The sequence below is a fragment of the Dama dama genome, chromosome 5 (assembly GCF_033118175.1).
Source record: "Dama dama isolate Ldn47 chromosome 5, ASM3311817v1, whole genome shotgun sequence".
In the NCBI taxonomy this organism is placed as follows: domain Eukaryota; kingdom Metazoa; phylum Chordata; class Mammalia; order Artiodactyla; family Cervidae; genus Dama; species Dama dama.
The window spans coordinates 28,962,381-28,983,457 of NC_083685.1; the positions used below are offsets into that span (position 1 = coordinate 28,962,381).

At 37.9% G+C, this 21,077-nt stretch overlaps 1 protein-coding gene across 1 annotated transcript in view; it reads right to left on the reverse strand.

Annotated features, from left to right (window-relative positions):
- ASIC5 (acid sensing ion channel subunit family member 5) overlaps positions 1-20,510 on the reverse strand; it is a 38,832-nt gene extending 18,322 nt beyond the window's left edge. The window contains exons 1-5 of the mRNA XM_061140875.1: positions 20,471-20,510; positions 17,034-17,340; positions 4,057-4,294; positions 3,305-3,430; positions 899-1,048 (exon numbers count right to left, since the gene is read on the reverse strand). Coding sequence (XP_060996858.1) covers positions 899-1,048; positions 3,305-3,430; positions 4,057-4,294; positions 17,034-17,340; positions 20,471-20,510 — 861 coding nt within the window. The remainder of the gene's footprint in view (positions 1-898; positions 1,049-3,304; positions 3,431-4,056; positions 4,295-17,033; positions 17,341-20,470) is intronic.
- Positions 20,511-21,077: the final 567 nt, after the last annotated feature.

The window sequence follows — 21,077 nt, forward strand, 5'->3', positions numbered from 1 at the left end:
TTATGTGCCAGGCAATATAGTAATGTTTTCTTTATATTATTTCGCTTAAACCTCAGAGTAACTGTGATTTGGCCACCTGATGCAAAGAGCCGACTCATTGGAAAAGACCCTGATGCTGGAAAAGATTGAGGGCAGGAGAAGATGGTTGGATGGTATCAGAGGCTGAGATGGTTGGATGGCACCACCAACTCAACGGACATGAGTTTTGAGCAAGCTCCGAGAGATGGTGAAGGACAGCCTGGAATGCTGCAATGCATAGGGTCACAAAGAGTCAGACACGACTGAGTGACTGAACAACAGAATAACTGTGAAAGGAAGTATTAGTCCCTGAAGTATTAGCCCCTGGCCCTCAGGAGGTGGAAGTTCAGAAAGTTAATCCAGAAAATTACAGAGCAAGGGGCTGCCAAGTGGAAACCTGTCAGACCCTGGGATTCTAAGACTGCTCTGCCCACTGACTTTATCCTTCCTAGAAAGTCCTGTTGAGAAAAAGCACAGTTCAGCCACATGGACTTCCTTCTTAATGTCCATTTTCAACTCAAAAAAATTCAAAGTTGACGGGTTTGCTGGGCTTCCCAGCACTCACTCACACTGTATCTGTGAATTTGCTGTTTTTGAGCCTCCCAGTAATGGAAAAGTATCTGAACTGAAACTGTTGAATTTCTGGTGATGTTTGAAATGCAGGAGAGAAAAGAGTGTCTAGTGAAATGTGTTATTATGTATTTATGGGATCATTACCCCACTGAGGGACACAGCCTCTGTTTACCAGGAAGAAGGAAAGGCAGACATCCGCCCTGCTTCTTGATGTGCCAAGTTTTGCATTCCTCCAAGCAGCCGGAGGTCAGAGTTCCCTCAGATTCTGAATTTTGTGATTATATGTGTGTCTTTATTTGATATTTACCTTCACCTGGCGGATGGTCACCCGTGTATGCATTCCCACTGGTGAGGACAAGCCCAGACCGTCAAACTGCGGCACCTTCATGGGCGAATGGATAACAAAGGTGATCCCAGCGTCGACAAAGCCAAGGGTTGGGTCATCTGTAAATTCCTCCTGAAATAAACAAGTATTTATTCCCAGATTATGAATTGATGTCAATTATGCACAAGATGAGTTTGTGCAGAATTTTGTGCAGAGTTTAAGACTGATTTTTATCATCTGATGATAGCATTTGAATAACTTAAAAATCAAATACTTCATATCAATATGAGATCTCTTTTTACATAAAAGCTGTGAAAATTAAACACCTAAAGACCTACTTTTCACGGTTAAACTACACATCAAGGCCTGGGCCATTTTCTCCGGGTCACCTCTTGCCTGAGGCAATTTGAGTAGAAACATGGAACGTATCCTGACTGTCAGCCACCTGGTTCCCCTGGCCCTCTCCTCATCTGCCTCTTTAGTTTCTTTCTCCTTGGCTATTCTCTTTACTTATTTGTCTCAGAAAATCCTTTGGCCCTCTGCTTCTCTTTGCAATTAAAATATTCGGCCTGACTTAAAATTCAAATTTATTTTCTCCTAAAAGTGAAGACTTACACTACTTCTTTAGCACTAGTGCTTTTCTTTTGTAAATCTTGTGTCAGATAAAGAATTTTTTACAAGAAAACAAATATATATATATATATATATATAATTGTTCATTACGTAAAAGCATACATTTCAGGAGCTCAAGTTTTGCTTTACTGGTTGAGTTTCTTGGTTGACTTTCATATATTATCACAAAACCAAATTTCTGATTTATCGTTTCTCTTTTTTTTCCTGAGAAGCCAGTAGTTCTTCATGATCAGGATCAGAAAGGGCCTTTGGAGGCATGCTGCGTTTATTCCTGTAACTCTGAGGCAGGAAGAGCACACTCCCAGGGAGGGGTCAGAGTGAGCCTGTTTCACCAACCCACAGCAGTGAGCACAGCTGGAAGGAACTCCAGCAGTGCAGAGGTGAACACCAGACGCAGTTCCACTTCCGAAAGGCAGGACCTGAAGCAGCCAGTTTGTCAGAGAGGCACATGAAATTTAACATCAAACTTCTGGTGACTTTATTAGTTATAATTTCAGGCTATAAGGAGAAGGGGTGGCCTTGATGAGGTACTAGGATGGTTCTTCTTGTGAACGGGTTAACTGCACATGTAACAACAATAAACAAACTGTCTTGCGTTTGATGCTCAGGACCCTATTTCTCCTAGCCCCTCTGTAACTCTCTAAGGAACACTTAACTGTTAGTCTGGAGAAATATCTCAGCTCTATTTACTTATTGAACTTTGCACTGAATTTGCAGATTTTAACTGCACTCTAAAAACACTGGGGGAAATTCTAGCTTGTAAAAGCTATTATATAATATTTGAAGTGAACATATGGCTTATATTTAAATAACTTGAAACTATCAATGAACTAGATATACAAGCCTGGCTGTGTGTATCTCAATGTGCAGTGCTGTGGACTCTTGAATGGAATACAGGGGAAACCATGAAGCGTGGCTTAGGAGAAGTTCCTGAAAAGTAACCAATCGCCTTGTTCACTTGGATTGGGAAGTAGTTTGGTGAAATTCGGGGATGCTACCTTTATTTCTCATCTCTGCCATTAATTGTGTGATTCTGAATACTTCATTCAATAGCATTTCAAAATGCTATTCTTCATTTACAAAATCATAACAACAGAGTAGAATACCTCTGTGTAACACTACAAATGATTGTGCAAGACAGAGGGTGAGGATTAGCCTTGGGTGAGAGTTACACTAGGTAGTCTTGAAGGAACACCTCTGAATTTCTTAGGAGCCTGGACAGCTGCCACCTAGGTCTAAACACTTAGAATCTACTTACGTCAATTACAGATTTACAAAACTGGCTTAGGCAAAGCCCACTGATACATATTTCTGCATAACAATATTTTTCATCACCTTTTCAGACTATAGATTTCTATGATTTGTCAGATGTTTCTGTATGGCTTCTTTCTAAAACATATTGCCTATTTTCATGAAAATCTAAACATTATCTGAACATTAAAAGTTCATAGGTCTTCTTAAATTACTATATACATTGAGATTTAGAAATCTTTAGTTTCCTTGTTTTGTGACATGAATATTTCCAGCATCATAAAAATGACAGTAAGTAATATAGCTAAAAATGTCCAGGTTATTCCTCTAAACTGTGCCTTTTCAATCTCCAAGTCTGTAGTTTCATCATGGGAGTCTTGACTAAATTAGTTAAAAAACAAACAGACAAATATGTGGGAACGATTCAACAGGGCACAGCGTCCTGAAACTCCTGTGCATTCTTGTTTGCCTTGAACCCTGGTGAAGTTTGAAGAAATTCAATACCTGTTTGACATTGAAGAGCAAGTGTAAGCCTCTTCCAGAAACACTCACTTTTTCCTTTGCTTGGATAGTTTCACCATGATTAAAGGTAAAACAGTTTCCATATTCAGTGAAGACATGTGCAAAATCCTCCAATATGAAAATAAACCAAAGAAAACACAATCAGGTGAGTATTTTGATCCTTTCAAAGTTTAAATGCCTATAACTTTCTTTGCTTAATCATAGTGCTGAGTGAGAAGGCAAAAACAGCAGGAAGAATAGAAATCTAGCGATTTTAGTCTGTATTCCAAAAGCAGTTTTCATTTTTTTTGGTAAAATGCACTTGCCAATTTGTATCTGATGATCTAGTTGAGACATTTTCATATGCAGCTGACCCTTGAACAACAGGGATTTGAACTGCATAGACTCATTGTTTTAAAATAAATACCCACCACAGTACAGCTCAACCTGTGGTTGCTGGAATCCTTAGCTGGGACTTGGAACCACAGATAGGGGTTTTCCCTTTAAGGACAATCCTGAAAGAAATATCACCAAAGGTTTCTGTCTTCTATCTTTCCTTATCTAACTGTATGAAAAAGAAGGCATGTCCCATGTGTATTCACACCTCTTGATACCATAAGGCTGAGCTAAGGACATGTGATCTTGGAGCAAATTTAAACTGATTCCTCATGGGAGTAAACTTTACCTCAATGCAAAATGATACAAAGAAGTAGCTTGTTATATTGATGAAATTTGAAGAAATATTGCAACATTACCTCTGGGCCACATGGCTTTCCAAAAAATTCACATTCTAACAACGTGCTGCTGTTGAGATAAAAACCATTTTCCTTGACAAACTCTGTAATGCTGAAGTTTCGCTCACTTGCGAGGAAATCAATAGCCTCTTTAGAGCTGGTGGAATTGGTACTGATTTCCTGAAGATGAAGGACTTTGGATACAATATTCCATAAGAAAAAAATAACACTAAATGTGGCTGCAGCTTCTGCTTGGAACCTATTTGCGGAAATAAAGGCACTATTTAGAATAATAAACACTTGTTGTTATCTCGAAGATGGGATCTGAACTCCATCATCCTCTCCTCCTATCTCCTATATTTTCCCTCATTTGTAATACATTCAAGCAAAATTGGATTACTAAGAGGTCTTTGTCACCTGCTGCACTCTACTTTGAATTTCTACATACAGTTTCATTTACCTAGAATACCTTCCAGACCTTGCTCTGGATACATCCAAACGGATCTTCACAACCCAACTCTGAGAGAGAGGTGTTAGGAATTGTTAACACTATAGGACCCAGATTTCCAGGGTTCACATCCAAGCCCTGCTGTGCTTTATGCTGAATCCGTGTGGCTGCCTCAACTGCGTTGCTAAACCCCTCCCTCTTGTCTGGATCTGGTTACAACCTGCAGTTCATTGCAGAGTGGAGTTGTGGTTGTTCTGTACGTTGTGTATGTGCATCTGTGACCCCAGCTTGTCTGCACTGGGCAGTTCCCCCAGCCCTGTCCAGTCTGCTCAGACAGCTTCTGCTCCTGGGTCAAGCAAGGGTGCAACCTGAAAAAGATGCCAAGTCCCCCTGCAGGTCACCAGCGCCACCAGGATCGGAGCTGAAACATGCATTCCCTGCTCATATTTGTTTCCTTCGCTTCAAATCTATCTTCGTTTCTAATCATGGATCCTGCTGACTTCAGATCCAGCACCAGAAACAGAGGCAACAGCCCTACAGAGACTGCTTACCCAGCTCCTATGATTCAATGGGCTGAATCCCTATGATCAATCCCTTGTTCTCCGTCATTCAGTGGTTCTGCTTCTTGGATGGAGCCCTGATTGTCACAGCTAATTAAGGCTATGACAGTGCAATTCTTCATCTCACTGTCACACAGTTTCCTGAATTATGAAATTGGTATTTGTTAATACACCAATGATGAAGGTTAATATATTGATATATTTTAATACCACTTACATCAAACAATCATTTTGATGATTAAACTGTTTTTCCTAACATATTTGGAAGAGTGTAAGGTAAATATTTATTAAATAAATGCCTCATTATTGTCAAAGCAACTTGCTGGCAATCAAAGCAGAAGTAATGTGTTTGCCTTTTTTTTAATAAGTGCCTCGTAATTCTTTTATTTTGCTGAGCAATTTCTGTTTTGCATTCTGTATGGTTCTTTATTTTCATACTTTAACTTCTTTCAAAATGTGATTTTTATATTTTGGATATTATATTATTATACAATTTGAAATGGAACAAACTTCCTATCGTCAAATCAGATGCCAGGCAGCATAGAATATTACATACCCAGCTGGTAAAGAATCTGCCGGCAATGTGGGAGACCTGGGTTCGATCCCTGGGTTGGGAAGATCCCCTGGAGAAGGGAACAGCTACCCACTCCAGTATTCTGGCCTGGAGAATTCCATGAACTGTAAAATCCATGGGGTCGCAGAGAGCAACTTTCATTTCATTCTTGGTGATCATACAGGACTATGCGGTGCATGGTTTGTGTGTGAATTTGCTACTGGACTTCCTCTATGTCACAAATTCTGTATTTTATTTTCATTTTCCTTTTGTATTATCTGTAATGTAACTTTTTATTCTCATGACAGTCACATTAAACCCTTTTTCAGTCAAGGTGGGACATACACAAAACCAAAAACAGGGAAAAAAAAAAACAAACCAACACCATATCCTTTTAGAGATGCAAAACAGCTTTTTTGGACCAGTGATTAATAGAATACCTTATGTAACTAGCTCTAAGCCTTGCAAGACCTCTCTTAAAACCACTGACCCAGGTCCCAGAACCCTGTAAATATTCTCTTTGACCTCCTTTTTCTTCAGAGACACTATTAAACCTCCACCCTCGTGGTATTTTATCTAATTGGAATATATTTAACAACTTTGATTTTCTTGGGCAAAAGTGTTTTTAGTGATCTTTTGGGGAGTTAAAAACTTACACTAGTAACAGATTTTGTGAAGAAGAAGTGTTTGCTCTAAACTGAGGGATGAACTTCTAGTTGACTTCAGGTTTCTAACTCTTTGACCAACAGGGGACCAAGGGTCTGCTCCAAAGCCCTGCGACCTTGGAATCCTACACAGATTGAACCCACACCATCTCATACCAATGTTCACTGGATTCTTTTCATGATGATTATGCAGAGAAATGAAGAAATTATTACAGGTGTAGGAGGTCTGAGCACAATACATTAAAAGGTTAAAGAGGAGAGTATTTTAGAATATTATTTTAGAACTTTTGTTTTTATACTATTAATAGTTAGACCATGGGGTAATTTAGGTGGATGGATTAAACTTTGTGAATAAAGTCCAACAGTATTTGGAACAAAGGAAGTGATAAATTTTGTGAGACATTTTTGTTTAGCATAAAATCTAACTGTTTTGCTCCAAGTTTACTTTCAACTTTAATTCAAGCTCCAAAACTCTTCCAAATATGATTTTTCAGAAACCTTGTTTAGTGATAGCTTGTCTTACTCTTTCATTTCCTATACTGATAAGTCTAGTAAAACAAAATAATAAAAATGCATCGATATATTTAAACAGTTTAATAACTGATAACCAATTACTAAGCCCGTCTTTCTTAGGTGTGTTAGTACCTCTAAGTACATTTTCCCAAATTATATGACCCAAATGAGTAAGCTTCATTTCAAGTCCATGTTGATGCCTCACTCAGTCCTTTGCTGAGCTCCATCAAAATAGATCCAAGTGTATGTGTGCTGGAATCAATTTCCAGATCCTCTGCCTTAACTCAGCATTTAAAAAGAAACACCCACAGGATTCTTCTCCAATTTATGAAAGAGTTTTTACCTGTCAATCATTACAAATCTTAGCATATAATGCACCTGGTGTATAGCAATCTCAAGGCCCCTACCAAAGGCAAACACTAATGGAAGACTCATCTAAGTATTAATCAAAACTCCTTAAACTTTGTCTTTTCCTGTTACGCACATCTTTCTGGCTAGGGTGAAGCTTGGCATTAAACATAGGGTATTTGAGCCCCTACTGGACCCTCTGAATTGAGAAAAGTTGAAGTAATATGATAAAACTTGTCATTTCATTTTTATTTTCCTGAGTTGCTAAAAAATAGGGTTTTAAAATTTTTATTGAAGTACAGTTGCTTTATAACATTTTGTTAATTTCTACTGTACACAAAAGCAAATTACCTGTATGTGTATATACATACTGCTTCTTTTTTGGTTTTCCTGCACATTATTTTAAATGAAACTGGGTTGTTGTGTGCAAATTTCAGATTATTGCAACATTAAAACATGTGAGTGAAGTGAAGTGAACACACTCAGTCGTGTCTGACTCTTTGCAACCCCATGAACTGTAGCCTACCAGGCTCCTCCATCCATGGGATTTTCCAGGCATGAGTACTGGAGTGGGTTGCCATTTCCTTCTCCAATTAAAAAATGTACACAGGTTAAAATTTACATGATTTTTATCAATGAAGTAATTAAAATTTTTTTCCATTTATTTTTATTATTTGGAGGCTAATTACAATATTGTAGTGGTTTTTGTCATACATTGACATGAATCAGCCATGGATTTACATGTATTCCCCATCCCGATCCCCCCTCCCATTATAAAATAATAAATATTTATTCCTAATAGTCAATCCTTATCATATTTTATCTCATAATATTTTTGATCTCCTAAAACTAAGACATAAAGTTATTTAAAGCTATAGTTTATATTTTAGCTGCCAGTTTAAAAAATGCAGGAACATAGCCCTGAACATCAACATACAAGCTGCCCAAGGTCACACCTAACACATAGACCCATCTCAAAACTCATTACTGGGCACTCCATTGCTCTCCAAAGAGAAGAAATCAAGTTCCACGCACCAGAACACTGACGCAAGCTTCCCTAACCAGGAAATCTCGACAAGCCAATCGTCTAACCCCACCCACTGGGTTAATCCTCCACAACAAAAAGGAACCACAGACCTCCAGAATACAGAAAGCCCACTCCAGATACAGCAATCTAAACAAGATGAAAAGGCAAAGAAATACCCAACAGGTAAAGGAACATGAAAAATGCCCACCAAGTCAAACAAAAGAGGAGGAGATAGGGAATCTACCTGAAAAAGAATTTAGAATAATGATAACAAAAATGATCCAAAATCTTGAAAACAAAATGGAGTTACAGATAAATAGCCTGGAAACAAAGATTGAAAAGATTCAAGAACTGTTTAATAAAAACCTAGAAGAAATAAAAAAGAGTCAATTACAAATGAATAATGCAATGAATGAGATCAAAAACACTTTGGAGGGAACCAAGAGTAGAATAACGGAGGCAGAAGGTAGGATAAGTGAGGTAGAAGATAAAATGGTGGAAATAAATGAAGCAGAGAGGAAAAAAGAAAAAAGGATCAAAAGAAATGAGGACAACCTCAGGGACCTCTGGGACACTGTGAAACGCCCCAACATTCGAATCATAGGAGTTCCAGAAGAAGAAGACAAAAAGAAAGGCCATGAGAAAATACTCGAGGAGATAATAGCTGAAAACTTCCCTAAAATGGGGAAGGAAATAGCCACCCAAGTCCAAGAAACCCAGAGAGTCCCAAACAGGATAAACCCAAGGCGAAACACCCCAAGACACATATTAATCAAATTAACAAAGATCAAACACAAAGAACAAATATTAAAAGCAGCAAGGGAAAAACAACAAATAACACACAAAGGGATTCCCATAAGGATAACAGCTGATCTATCAATAGAAACCCTCCAGGCCAGAAGGGAATGGCAGGACGTACTGAAAGTAATGAAAGAGAATAACCTACAACCTAGATTACTGTATCCAGCAAGGATCTCTTTCAGATATGAAGGAGAATTCAAAAGCTTTGCAGATAAGCAAAAGCTGAGAGAATTCAGCACCACCAAACCAGCTCTTCAACAAATGCTAAAGGATCTTCTCTAGACAGGAAATGCAGAAAGGTTGTATAAACGTGAACCCAAAACAACAAAGTAAATGGCAACGGGACCACACCTATCAATAATTACCCTAAATGTAAATGGGTTGAATGCCCCAACCAAAAGACAAAGATTGGCTGAATGGATACAAAAACAAGACCCCTATATATGCTGTCTACAAGAGACCCACCTCAAAGCAAGAGACACATACAGACCAAAAGTGAAGGGCTGGAAAAAAATATTTCATGCAAACGGAGACCAAAAGAAAGCAGGAGTCGCAATACTCATATCAGATAAAATAGACTTTCAAATAAAGGAAGTGAAAAGAGACAAAGAAGGACACTACATAATGATCAAAGGATCAATCAAAGAAGAAGATATAACAATTATAAATATATATGCACCCAACATAGGAGCACCGCAATATGTACGGCAAACGCTAACGAGTATGAAAGAGGAAATTAATAGTAACACAATAATAGTGGGAGACTTTAATACCCCACTCACAACTATGGATAGATCAACTAAACAGAAAATTAACAAGGAAACACAAACCTTAAATGATACAATGGACCAGCTAGACCTAATTGATATCTATAGGACATTTCACCCCAAAACAATCAACTTCACCTTTTTCTCAAGTGCACACGGAACATTCTCCAGAATAGATCACATCCTGGGCCATAAATCTGGTCTTGGAAAATTCAAAAAAATTGAAATCATTCCAGTCATCTTTTCTGACCACAGTGCAGTAAGATTAGATCTCAATTACAGGAAAAAAATTGTTAAAACTTCAAACATATGGAGGCTAAATAACACGCTTCTGAATAACCAACAAATCATAGAAGAAATCAAAAAAGAAATCAAAATATGTATAGAAATGAATGAAAATGAAAACACAACAACCCAAAACCTATGGGACACTGTAAAAGCAGTGCTAAGGGGAAGGTTCATAGCATTACAGGCTTACATCAAGAAACAGGGAAAAAACCAATTAAATAACCTAACTCTACACCTAAAGCAATTAGAGAAGGAAGAAATGAAGAACCCCAGAGTTAGCAGAAGGAAAGAAATCTTAAAAATCAGGGCAGAAATAAATGCAAAAGAAACTAAAGAGACCATAGCAAAAATCAACAAAGCTAAAAGCTGGTTTTTTGAAAAAATAAACAAAATTGACAAACCATTAGCAAGACTCATTAAGAAACAAAGAGAGAAAAACCAAATTAACAAAATTAGAAATGAAAATGGAGAGATCACAACAGACAACACTGAAATACAAAGGATCATAAGAGACTACTACCAGCAGCTCTATGCCAATAAAATGGACAACTTGGATGAAATGGACAAATTCTTAGAAAAGTTTAACTTTCCAAAACTGAACCAGGAAGAAATAGAAGATCTTAACAGACCCATCACAAGCAAGGAAATCGAAACTGTCATCAAAAATCTTCCAGCAAACAAACGCCCAGGACCAGATGGCTTCACAGCTGAATTCTACCAAAAATTTAGAGAAGAGCTAACACCTATCTTACTCAAACTCTTCCAGAAAATTGCAGAAGAAGGTAAGCTTCCAAACTCATTCTATGAGGCCACCATCACCCTAATTCCAAAACCAGACAAAGATGCCACAAAAAAAGAAAACTACAGGCCAATATCACTGATGAACATAGATGCAAAAATCCTTAACAAAATTCTAGCAAACAGAATCCAACAACATATTAAAAAAATCATACACCATGACCAAGTGGGCTTTATCCCAGGAATGCAAGGATTCTTTAATATCTGCAAATCAATCAATGTAATACACCACATTAACAAATTGAAAGATAAAAACCATATGATTATCTCAATAGATGCAGAGAAAGCCTTTGACAAAATTCAACACTCACTTATGATTAAAACTCTCCAAAAAGCAGGAATAGAAGGAACATACCTCAACATAATAAAAGCTATATATGACAAACCCACAGCAAGCATCACCCTCAATGGTGAAAAATTGAAGGCATTTCCCCTGAAATCAGGAACAAGACAAGGGTGCCCACTCTCACCACTACTATTCAACATAGTGTTGGAAGTTCTGGCCACAGCAATCAGAGCAGAAAAAGAAGTAAAAGGAATCCAGATAGGAAAAGAAGAAGTAAAACTCTCACTGTTTGCAGATGACATGATCCTCTACATAGAAAACCCTAAAGACTCTACCAGAAAATTACTAGAGCTAATCAATGAATATAGTAAAGTTGCAGGATATAAAATTAACACACAGAAATCCCTTGCATTCCTATATACTAACAATGAAAAAACAGACAGAGAAATTAAGGAAACAATACCATTCACCATTGCAACAAAAGGAATAAAATACTTAGGAGTATATCTACCTAAAGAAACAAAGGACCTATACATAGAAAACTATAAAACACTGATGAAAGAAATCAAAAAGGACACAAACAGATGGAGAAACATACCGTGTTCATGGATTGGAAGAATTAATATTGTCAAAATGGCTATTCTACCCAAAGCAGTCTATAGATTCAATGCAATCCCTATCAAGCTACCAATGGTATTTTTCACAGAACTAGACCAAAGAATTTCACAATTTGTATGGAAATACAAAAAACCTCGAATAGCCAAAGTAATCTTGAGAAAGAAGAATGGAACTGGAGGAATCAACCTGCCTGACTTCAGACTCTACTACAAAGCCACAGTCATCAAGACAGTATGGTACTGGCACAAAGACAGAAATATAGATCAATGGAACAGAATAGAAAGCCCAGAGATAAATCCACGAACCTATGGACACCTTATCTTTGACAAAGGAGGCAAGGATATACAATGGAAAAAAGACAACCTCTTTAACAAGTGGTGCTGGGAAAACTGGTCAACCACTTGTAAAAGAATGAAACTAGAACACTTTCTAACACCATACACAAAAATAAACTCAAAATGGATTAAAGATCTAAATGTAAGACCAGAAACTATAAAACTCCTAGAGGAGAACATAGGCAAAACACTCTCCGACATAAATCAAAGCAAGATCCTCTATGACCCACCTCCCAGAATATTGGAAATAAAAGCAAAACTAAACAAATGGGACCTAATGAAACTTAAAAGCTTTTGCACTACAAAGGAAACTATAAGTAAGGTGAAAAGACAGCCCTCAGATTGGGAGGAAATAATAGCAAATGAAGAAACAGACAAAGGATTAATCTCAAAAATATACAAGCAACTCCTGCAGCTCAATTCCAGAAAAATAAATGACCCAATCAAAAAATGGGCCAAAGAACTAAACAGACATTTCTCCAAAGAAGACATACAGATGGCTAACAAACACATGAAAAGATGCTCAACATCACTCATTATTAGAGAAATGCAAATCAAAACCACAATGAGGTACCATTACACGCCAGTCAGGATGGCTGCTATCCAAAAGTCTACAAGCAATAAATGCTGGAGAGGGTGTGGAGAAAAGGGAACCCTCTTACACTGTTGGTGGGAATGCAAACTAGCACAGCCGCTATGGAAAACAGTGTGGAGATTTCTTAAAAAACTGGAAATAGAACTGCCATATGACCCAGAAATCCCACTTCTGGGCATACACACTGAGGAAACCAGATCTGAAAGAGACACGTGCACCCCAATGTTCATCGCAGCACTGTTTATAATAGCCAGGACATGGAAGCAACCTAGATGCCCATCAGCAGATGAATGGATAAGGAAGCTGTGGTACATATACACCATGGAATATTACTCAGCCATTAAAAAGAATTCATTTGAACCAGTCCTAATGAGATGGATGAAGCTGGAGCCCATTATACAGAGTGAAGTAAGCCAGAAAGATAAAGAACATTACAGCATACTGACACATGTATATGGAATTTAGAAAGGTGATAACGATAACCCTATATGCAGAACAGAAAAAGAGACACAGAAATACAGAACAGACTTTTGAACTTTGTGGGAGAATGGGAGGGTGGGATATTTCAAAAGAACAGCATGTATGCTATCTATGGTGAAACAGATCACCAGCCCAGGTGGGATGCACGAGACAAGTGCTCCGGCCTGGTGCACTGGGAAGACCCAGAGGAATCGGGTGGAGAGGGAGGTGGGAGGGGGGATCGGGATTGGGAATACATGTAAATCCATGGCTGATTCATATCAATGTATGACAAAACCCAGTGGGAAAAAAAAAATAAAAATAATTAAAAAAAAAATGCAACTGAAATACATAGTTTTTTAAAGTTCCTTTATATGGAACATGAGGGAAAATGTTTGAAGACTACTGGCTGTGAGAACAGGGGAGTGGACAACCTAAGTTCTTTTCATGATCCATCAGTCATTTGCTAAACAATGTTCATGAGAAGCTGGTGAACTGACATTCAAAGTATCTATTTGTAAAATCAGACTTTGAGAGTTGAAGATGTCTCTAACCACCACAGTATTAATGATGTATTAGATGTTACCTAAGAAAGAGTAATTTCCTTATAATTAATAATTTTCCTCTTCTACAATTTTAGTTTCTACACTATTGAATCTCATTTCTCATCTGGATATTAACTATATCTAACTTCAGGGTACACTATCAGTTTTTTCTTAATGCCACCATCCGACACCAGAGTTTAAATCATTGATTTGAGATTTGAATTATGCAAAATAAACTTTTATACAAATCAAAATTCAATGAAAACATGAAAGTACTTAAATTATAGGGTATTAAATATTTTCCTTGAGATCATTCTTCTATTTTAATCCATGCATTTCTATGTCAGCACTGCTTGAGTTGCAAATGTAAGTTTAGGTACGCTGTGTGTTTTTTCATTCATCTCAGAGTGTTGTCTAATACTATGTGACTTTTTTCTTTTGCTGGTTATTTAGTGTGTGCTGTTTAATATCTATATATTTGTTAATATCCCAAATTTCTTCCTATTATTGACTGCTTATTTCACTCTGTTGTAGTTGATAAACATACTCTGAATGATTGCAAATATTCTAAGTGTATTGAAGCTTGCTTTATGGTCTTGCTACAACTTGCCCTTGAAAGTGTTCCATGTGCTCATGTGAAGAGTGTGTAATCTGCTGTTACGTAGAGTGATCTACAGGTATTATGGGCCTAAGTATTATACACTTGCATTTTAAAACAAGCAAGAGAAGAAAGAAGAATAAACACACATTTATAATGTCTTTTAAAATTGCAGAAGTATATTTACAGGTGCTTTTAGTTTTTCATATGGATTTGAAAACTCTGAGTTCACTTGTTTTAAGTCTGAAGAACTTTTTAGTGTTTCTTGTATGATGGGTCTGCTAGAATGAATTCTCTCTGAATGTTTTTATTTTATCTTCATTTTAAAGATACATTTTTGTGCAAATTTGGTGAGTTTTGACACATTATATTAAAAAATATTTTTCTACTTTATTTTCTCTCCTCTTCCGGTACTCCCATTTTACATATATTTTTATGTTTTTTAGTATCTCCCATTTCTCCGAGGCTCTTTTCATTTTCCTTCATTAGTTTTTCTCTCTGTTTCTCAGATCACATACTTTGTTAATTTATCTTCAAACTCACTGATTCTTTCCTCAGCCACTTCAAACCTACTGCTGAGTCCCTTTAGTGGATGTAGTGAGTTTTTCACTTCAACTATTACACTTTTCAAAATCAGTATGTCCCTTTGGTTCTTTGTATAATTTCTGTCCTTATTGATATTGTTTGCTTGATGAGACATTTTATCTTCCCTTATGTTTTTAACCACAGTTTCTTCAGTTCTTTATAATAGCTGCTCTGATGTCTGATATCTAAGTTGGGAAACTTCTGTTGACTGTGATTTAAGATTCCTCCATCTTTTTATGACTTGATAGCTCATATTTTTTTTTTTACCATTAAATAATATTTCACTGAGTTGTAAGAGTTCCTTCTGTATTTTGGTGATTAGCTTGTAAATGGTTGATTTTTTGAGTAAAATTTTCTCTGGGGAAAATTTCTGTGAGGGTCCTCACACTGGCATACTCAAAATGATATAGGCAATTTCTTTTTAATAATGACCATCTTCAACCAGCCTTTGCTTTTGTTAGAATATACACCATTTAGACTTTCCTGGTGGTCCAATGGTTTAAAAACTGCCTGCCAATGCAGAAGACGTGAATTCATTTCTTGTTCCAGGAAGATCCCACATGCTGGAGGACAGCTAAGCCCATGCATCGCAACTACTGAGGCCACGCTCTGGAGCCCACAAGATGTAACCACTGAGCACATTCACCCTAGAGCCTGTGCTTCACAATAAGAGAAGACACAACAATGAGAAGTCTGTGCACCACAACTAGAGAATAGCCTCCCATTGGCTGCAACTAGGGAAAACCCACACACAGCAATGAAGACCTGGTGCCACCAAAAATAAGTAGATAAATTAAAAAATTTTCAAATAAATAACATTTTAAAAAAGAACACATGCCCTTTAAAATAGTATGGTGTAACTGTATTGAATACCTTTGTGGGGTGTTTGATTGATATTTACTCTTTGGAACCTTGACACATATCTTGAAATAAGTCTAACAATTACACATGCTGTAATAGTTACTATATATGCTATAATATCAACTACATATTGAACCCCTGTCCTTCCCCTGTGGCTCAGATGGTAAGGAATCTGCCTGCAATGTGGGAGACTCAGGTTCAATCCCTGGGTTGGGAAGATCCCCTGGAGAAGGGAATGGCAACCCTCCTTTGTGCCTGGAGAAGTCCATGGACAGAGGAGTCTGGCAGGCTACAGTCCATGGAGTCTCAAAGAGTCAGACACAACTGAGTGACTGACACACACACATTGAACACCTGTCCAAAGAACCACCCCAGGGATGAGACAAAATGGTGTATATGCTACCTGAACTAATGCAACCGAAAATACATTAAATAGATATTATATCATTTTGTACACACAGGAGTTGAAACTTTAAAAGGTGAAGTGATTTGTCCATGGCCAAATAGCTGATTAGTGGTGGATCTGAAGGAAACCACCTCCCCCACCCGCTGGGTAAAAATCCCATGTACAGGATTTCAGGCTTGACCACAGGCAATAATAAGGGTTTTCACGGATGGCCTCATGGGGAAGTTCCCTCCCTACCCCCGACAGGAGACCTGGTACACAGCCAGGGATTTGCGGATCTCTGGAGGGAGGTTTGGACAAGGGTGCAATAGGAACAGAATGCTAAACCAATTGTGCGCACAGGTCACATGCCCATGGAGCCGGGCACATTCCTATTACAATAAACATCTCATCCTGAACACATGGGAACATTTCACACCTCCAACTTTAGCACAGTGCTTTCTGATATCTTCAAGTCATTCCTTTTCTCCCCCTACAAACGGCCTGGCCACATTTTGACAATCACACTCCGTGAGACCTAGACAGGGACCATCGCCTGTCTCCTCTGTGCTCGCAGAGTCCTTGCACATACCTTTCATGTAATCTACAGTCACCATATACATTGCATTGTGATTGCTGATGTTTCTCTCTTTTTGGCTGATTGAAACAAACTTTTTAAATGCAAGGATAAAGACTTGTACATCTATGTAGCCACAGGGTTTGGTGCTTAGCCTAGCATATAATTGTGGAGGAAAAAAAGGAAGGAAAAAAGGAAGGAAAAAAGGAAAATAGAGAAGAAATCAATAAGCTTCTTAGCCCCCAACAGTTCTGTTTTTAAGACAATTTAAGACCACGAGTGGTTTTGTGTATATTAAATAGCACACAATAAACTATTTCAGTCATCCAAGAAAGTTTATACCTAGCAAAGTTACAGAGATTTATTACTAAAAGTGTAGTTTTTACCTGTTTAAATTGCAGAAGGTCACAGCCGGGAACTCTATCCTCTCCACGTACTGTACCTCCATAGATGTCGTGGTGGGCCATCTGAAGTAGTTGACGAGACGGCTATATACCTGCCAGACAAGGAGACTGATGGAGCCCAGGACCACCAGCAGCCAGACCACCTTGCGAATCCTACTCGGATTCCGGACAATGTTGTGGACTCCGTGGAAGGAGGTGGAGACGGCAAAGTCATGGTCAAACTTCCTACGGTCAGTGTGAGGTGGCGAAGTTCTCTTTGAAAGGTAGAGCTTGATCTTTTCCAAGAGTCCTTAAATTCAACCAAAGACAAAACAAGCAATGAGTTAGGAAAACCTAACACTGTATGTGAAAAACACAACTCACATGACTTTAAGCATGCTCCCCTTTTATGTGGACACGTAAGGACTCAAAATTCATCTTGAGTTGCACAGATTCTTCAGGAGTCAACACGTGTCTACTACAGAGATCTAATAAGTATGTGAGGTCTCTCATGAGAGAATGCTTCTAGTTAATGCAAACCTACTTTAGCCCATTTCTTACTCTAATAGTGTGTTTCTCTTTAGTCAAATGGGAAAAACATTCTCTGCCTCATGAGTTGGTTGTCTTAAATAAAATAGCAAGTGGGGATAGCTTGGCACCTCACCCAGACCATGATAAGTACTCAATTCGTGTTAGCAACTTGTGTTTTTCTATTTATTTGGTAGTGATGTGGTAGATGGAAAAGTTTCATGTCTAAAACTCTCATTTAAGAAATGAGTTCTTGGGGCTTCCCTGGTGGCTCAGTGGTAAAGAATCTGCCTGTCAATGCAGGACACATGGGCACAGTCCTGATCTGAGAAGAGGCTACATGCCGCGGAGCAACTAAGCCCTTCTGTCACAACTACTGAGCCTGCACTCCGGAGTCTGGGACATGTGACTCCTGAACTCAACATGCTGCGCACGCTAGAGCCCATGCTCCACAACAAGAGAAGCTGCTGCAATAAGAAGCCCACATACTGCAACTAGAGAAAAGGCCAGACATCAACAAAGACCCAGGGCAGCCAAAAATAAAGAAATAAATCAAGAGAGATGAGTTCTAAGTCTCGCAAATGCTCATGATTAGCTGAATTAACTTTTATATCCTTTGTTTCAATTCAGGAAGTATTCTTTCTGTCAACTAATCAGCATTAATTTACTTCCAAAAGGTTTCATTAAATCATTAGTTAATATTCCCCAGGTCTCTAATCAATTAACTAAGTTTAAGTTATGGGATGTACAATGATACATAAAGACACCAATGAACATTTTCTAAGGGACTCTGTCTCATCCGCAAAGCATTAGGGCACAATTACAAATTATTTTATGATTGTTTTACACAGATTGTACACTGAGCAGGAAATTATGTATTAGTCTGATTAGCTTGACTTTGTACTAAGATTTTATAGTATCTCCATGAACAGTTTTTTAAAATTGTTTGAATTTTGTTGTGAAGTAATTAGCCTCCAACTAATAAAATAAATAAATAAATAAAAATAAAAAATAAAAATAAAATTGTTTGAATTTTAAACAGGTTATGTATACACATATATAATATACATATCCTGTCATGTGGTTCTATATTAACACATACTTATTATATATATATGGGGGTTCCCAGGTGGCTCAGTGGCTAAAGAACCTGCCTGTGATGCAGGAGGCACTGGAGATATGGGTTCAATTCTTGGGTCAGGAAGATCCCCTGGAGGAGGGCACAGCAACACTCTCCAGTATTCTTGCCCAGAGAATCCAATGGACACAGGAGCCTGGCAGGCTACAGTTCACAAGTCGCAAAGAGTTGGACATGACTGACTACTAAGCACAACACATTTTCTTTTTCTTTTTTTTCCACATTTTCTTTATGTATATATATATTCCTGCATGTGGAATCTCGGCTTCCTGACAAGGGATCAAACTCATGCCACCTGCAGTGGAACCACAGAATTTTAACTTCCGGGACTGCCAGGGAAGTCCCTAAATATATGTATTTAGAGTAACTGCACAGCTCCAGAGCAAATCAGAAATATATGAAAAGCTTTTGTTATTATTATTCATTGTCAGGAAGCATTTAACAAGAGGCTTCCTGTGTGCAGTTTTGGATCTGTCGGGAACCCTCTGGCCCTTATTGATTCCTGAATATTCAGAAATTAAGAGGAGAGGCGCGCCTTTCCCAGGGCTGAGGAATCCAGGCACTTCTCATTACAGTGGTAAGTACCCTCTTCCTTTTTATGAGCCAAATGGTAAAAGGTGATTGTTTGCAACTCTCTCTCCTTGATAGGCATCATCTTATGCTTTGTAAGTCTGGAATTTTAATCTTTGTCTTTGCTGAGAATAACCACCTTGTAAGACAGTATATATGCCCACACCATGTTGATTAAAACACCTTTGCTCCATCAGAGCTTTGGTCCCTGTGCCTTTCTTTCTTTCTTTTTATTCCTTCTCTCTTTCTCTCTCTTTCTCTTACTCTCCGGGCCACCAGGTTCTGGTCCATTAAAGGACCAACAAGCGCTATCAGCCTCTTTCTCTCTCTTACTTTCTTATCGTCGACTCCAGACCACCAGGTTCCGGTCCATTAAAGGACCAACAATTCATGAGCAAAATAAATTTAATAATGCTTGTTTACATACTATTTATCCATTAGCTACAATACATGTGGAGAATTGACTGACAGAAGGACAACTCAGTCTCAGGGAATCTGATGCCCTTCCATCCAAAAGGGAAGAATGATCTAGAAATCAGTAATTGGCCAATTGCAGTGTTTCTGGCTGTAAATATTACTCTGAAAAATGTGAATTTTAAGTAGCTCTGACAAAGCTCAGCTCATTTATTATAAATCTACTTGACAACTGCTCTGACTTTCCTGGGGTGTTCTCCATCACTTGCTAAGGTTTAAAAAGAATTCTTAAAAATATTTTTGGATGGATAGTGAAGCAACAAGGTCATGTATTACTGTGAGGAAGATTAGAATTTGTTTAATAAGGAGTCTACCAGTCCACAAAGCAAGAAACTTCTTACTTTCCCACTGAAATGGATACTTTGTAATTATTTCAAGTGGCCCTTCCATTGAATATTGATCTTGACAGAAGCATTCTAAAGAACATCAAACAAGTTTTGCTGTATTTTAATATAAAAATTGTAGGCACATGATACATAGAAACAAAACCAAATAAAACTACAAAAACAGATTCTGATGTACAAGGATATTTTAAAGCCACATATATTTGACTCCTGCATACAAAATAACACTTTTCCTAAGTAACAGAAACTGTATTACTTATAGTATATCCAAGTAATATTGGAAATCAAATTTCCCCAATGAAAATATAACCTCCTTTTCCTTTGTTAATTTCTGGCTTTTAGAGATAAAAATTCTACCTGTTCTGAGGATTTTACTCCTTACCCACCTTTCTTAGCTTGGGTGTCTGATTTCTCAAACTGCTCCATCTCCAATTTCAATAAGCAGGAGTCCTTGAGGTCTAACCAATTCCCATCAACCTTACTCATTTTGTGGCCTTTATATAAAATACAGCAGTTGAGGCTATAAAACGTGGGAGCAATTTAAATGTTTGTGTTGCTATGTTTTGCCTCATAAAGTGCATAATCTGCAAACTGAACACAGTGGCAGAACCAGCTATGGGCCTCCATGGACTCATGAGAAGCTGTCAGAGTGAAACCAAAAAACATAATTAAGGAAACCATTTTCTCAGAACTAGAGGGATGATCCCTACAAATATTTGTGGTTTTAGAATCCCCCTGAACAGGCTAAGTGACTCTGAAGACGCACCTGGGAGAAAGTCTCCTTGGTCTTTATTTCCACCTCTCTTTGCATCGCTTTGAATCAAAATGCAGTTGGAGTGAAATTTGTGGAGATAAAGATGTCTTTTCTTTGTTGAATTTTCTTTCTAAATAACAGATGAAGGTTTTGAACAGAAATAGTGATCAAATGAAAATGACAAAATAAAACTCCAGAAAAATATCTCCTTGAGAGGAAATGGTTGTTGAAAGCATTCA